The sequence below is a fragment of the Pyrgilauda ruficollis genome, unplaced genomic scaffold (genome assembly GCF_017590135.1).
Source record: "Pyrgilauda ruficollis isolate IOZ18807 unplaced genomic scaffold, ASM1759013v1 scaffold15, whole genome shotgun sequence".
Taxonomy (NCBI): domain Eukaryota; kingdom Metazoa; phylum Chordata; class Aves; order Passeriformes; family Passeridae; genus Pyrgilauda; species Pyrgilauda ruficollis.
The window spans coordinates 13,481,746-13,484,403 of NW_024513654.1; the positions used below are offsets into that span (position 1 = coordinate 13,481,746).

At 65.2% G+C, this 2,658-nt stretch overlaps 1 protein-coding gene across 2 annotated transcripts in view; it reads right to left on the reverse strand.

Moving 5' to 3' along the window:
- The window catches only part of LDB1 (LIM domain binding 1), a 25,841-nt gene that overhangs the window by 23,177 nt on the left and 6 nt on the right, over window positions 1–2,658 (reverse strand). For both annotated transcript variants that reach the window (XM_041461184.1, XM_041461181.1), the window contains exon 1: window positions 2,532–2,658. This exon is cut by the window's right edge and continues 6 nt beyond it. In XM_041461184.1, the coding sequence (XP_041317118.1) occupies window positions 2,532–2,556 (25 nt within the window). In that variant the 5' untranslated portion in view covers window positions 2,557–2,658. The remainder of the gene's footprint in view (window positions 1–2,531) is intronic.

Sequence of the window (2,658 nt, forward strand, 5' to 3'; positions counted from 1 at the left end):
GGGGGGGTCCACCCCCCCCCCCCCCCCCCCCCCGCAGCAGCTCCCAGGCAGGAAACTCCTCCAAGTTAATGCAGCCCTGAAGAGCAGCCTGGGCAGAGCGGCTCATTAAATGTTTCTGGCTGGCGGGAGGCCAGCGGCAGAGCTTGTTTTTTCTATATTCCGATAAACAGTCCGGGGAGGGGAAGGGGGAGGGGGGCGCAGGCTCTGGATGTGCCACCCAGCCCCGGCGGGGGAGCGGGGGAAGAAGCAGGGGGCACATGTACATTGCACGGCAACACTGCACAGCAGCCTCGTGTCCTCCCTGCCCTGGGGCAGCGGGCAGGGGCGGAGTGGGGGGGACACAGCACATGAAGCCATCCACAGGGATATTCCCAGGTGAGGAGTGACCCCACGGCCCCCCACCACCGCACCGAGGGAGGACCCCCCTCTCTGCACCCACCAACACACCAATGACATTCCCAGTGGCGTGGGGCCAGCTCCCGGGGAATACGGCGAGGCCCCACCGCTGGCCGTCACACGGCCTTCGCCCCGCCGAGGCGGGACCCCCGCCAAGGCCGTGGCTGTCGGGAGGGGTGTCGTGCCCCCGGTGCGGGGTGCCTGCGGGGCGGGTGCTGTGGTTGCTCGGCCTGGCTCGCAGGGAGGCTCACGTGACTTTCTGCTTGAGGAAGCAGCGCTCTGGCAGCTTCCAGTGGGAGATGGAGGAGGAGGAGGAGGAGGATGGGGGAAGGGGCCGCCTGGCTTCATAGAAACACGGCGGCGAGGCGCAGGCAGCGCAGGGGCGGGGGGCCGCCGTGCAGGGGCACCCCTTCCCCACCCCGGTTATCCAGCTGCAAACCCCTCGGCAGAGGCGGGGGAGGCACGGGGACCGTGTGCTGTCACAGCACCCCACTGCCCCCAGCAGCCCCCCAGCACGGGGTTCTGGCCTAGCAGGAGGCTCTCTCGGGACCACAGGGATGCTGCCAAGGGAACTGGGCTGAGGAGCATCCCTGCTGTCCCCCCACAGGGACCCCATGTGCCAGATGCCCAGGGAAATGGCAGAACCCTCTCCCCATGGCCCCCCAAACTTGGCTCCCTGTCTGCTGGCCAGCGCCACGGGGACCTGGCGCTGGACAAGGTTCCAGCAGCCCTCAAAGACCACTGCCCTGCCTTGTTCCTGGCACAGCAAGGTTCCGCACACAGCAGCAGGCAATGCAGCCAGGCTGGCTGCCCCAAACCTGCCCCCCAAGCCCAGGCGTGCAGAGGAGTAACCTTGTGGCAGCACCCTCCCAGGTGCCGAGACCTCACCAACTCATCACACCTCCTATGTAGTCCTGCAGCCTTGCTAGCCTGCAGGCTCCAGAATTAGAAAGAAGCTCTCCAGCAGATACCCCACAATGGCCATGGTGGGGGGCCATACAGCATCCATGTCCACCAGCAGCATTGCCAAGCCTCTGCAGGGACACTGTGTCTCACACCCACATGGGCAGCTGTGGCACCCCACAGAGCTATTGCTCCGGTCACAGGGGCACTTCGGAGTCACTCTTCACAGTGCCACCTGCATGCCTGCCCAATGCCCCTGCAGCACTCTGCCTGTGGGGTCCCAGTTCCAGGCCGGTACCAGTATCCACGTGCTCTTGGGTCCCAGATCTCTTAGTCCAACAGATCTCAGCATCCATGCCATAGGAACCCCAGCACCCATGCCATGGAGTCCTAGCCTCACAATCACATCCCAGCACCCATGCCATGGGGTTCCAATCCCCCAGTCAGACCCAAGCATCCATGCTCTAGGGACTCCAGCCCTTCAGCTGGATTCCAAGAACCCCTACCATGGGGACATCACCCCCATGGCTGGACCCAATATCCCCACCAGAGTGACTAGGACTCCAGTCCCCACATCTTGCTGACACCCATAGCTTATCCCCAGCACCAGCACCATGGCCAAACCTCAGCACCTACACTGAAAAGCCCCCTGTGTTGTAGTCGGCTCCTAACAGCCATGCCCCAGGAACCCAGCCCCATAACCAAACCCCAGCCAGCACCAACATCACAGAGACCCCTGCACCAATGCCAATCGCCAGCACCAATGCCATGGAGACCCCAGCACCAACACCGTGAAGACCTCAGCCCCATAGCTAGATCCCAGCACCAATGCCATGCAGTCCCAGGGACCAATACCATGGAGAACCCGTCCCCATAATTGGACACCACCACCAATGCCTTAAGAGACCCCAGCATGAATGCCACGGAGACACCAAGCACCAATACCATGGAGACCCCGGTCCCGTAGCTGGAGATCTCAGCCCCACAGCAGGACAGCAACATCAATGCAGTGGGGACCCCAGCCCCACAGCTGGACCCCAGCGCCCATTCTTAGGGGCCCCAGCCGCACAGCCGGACCCCAACACCAACACCATGAGACCCCAGCCCCAGAGCCAGACCCCGACACCACTGCGGCCCCCACCCCGTAAGTGGCCCCCAGCTCCCCACCCAGCCCGATGCCGCGGGGACCCCAGCCCAAGGGGCAGCCCCCGCCCCGGCGCCGCGCCACTCACCAGGGCATGCACAGCCCACTGACATCTTCACATGCCTGGCCCGGCCGGGGGTCGCTGCGCGCTGCCCGGGCCGCGGGGGTCTCGCATGGGCGGCGCGCCGCGGGCTCCGGCGCAGCGGGCGGCGGGT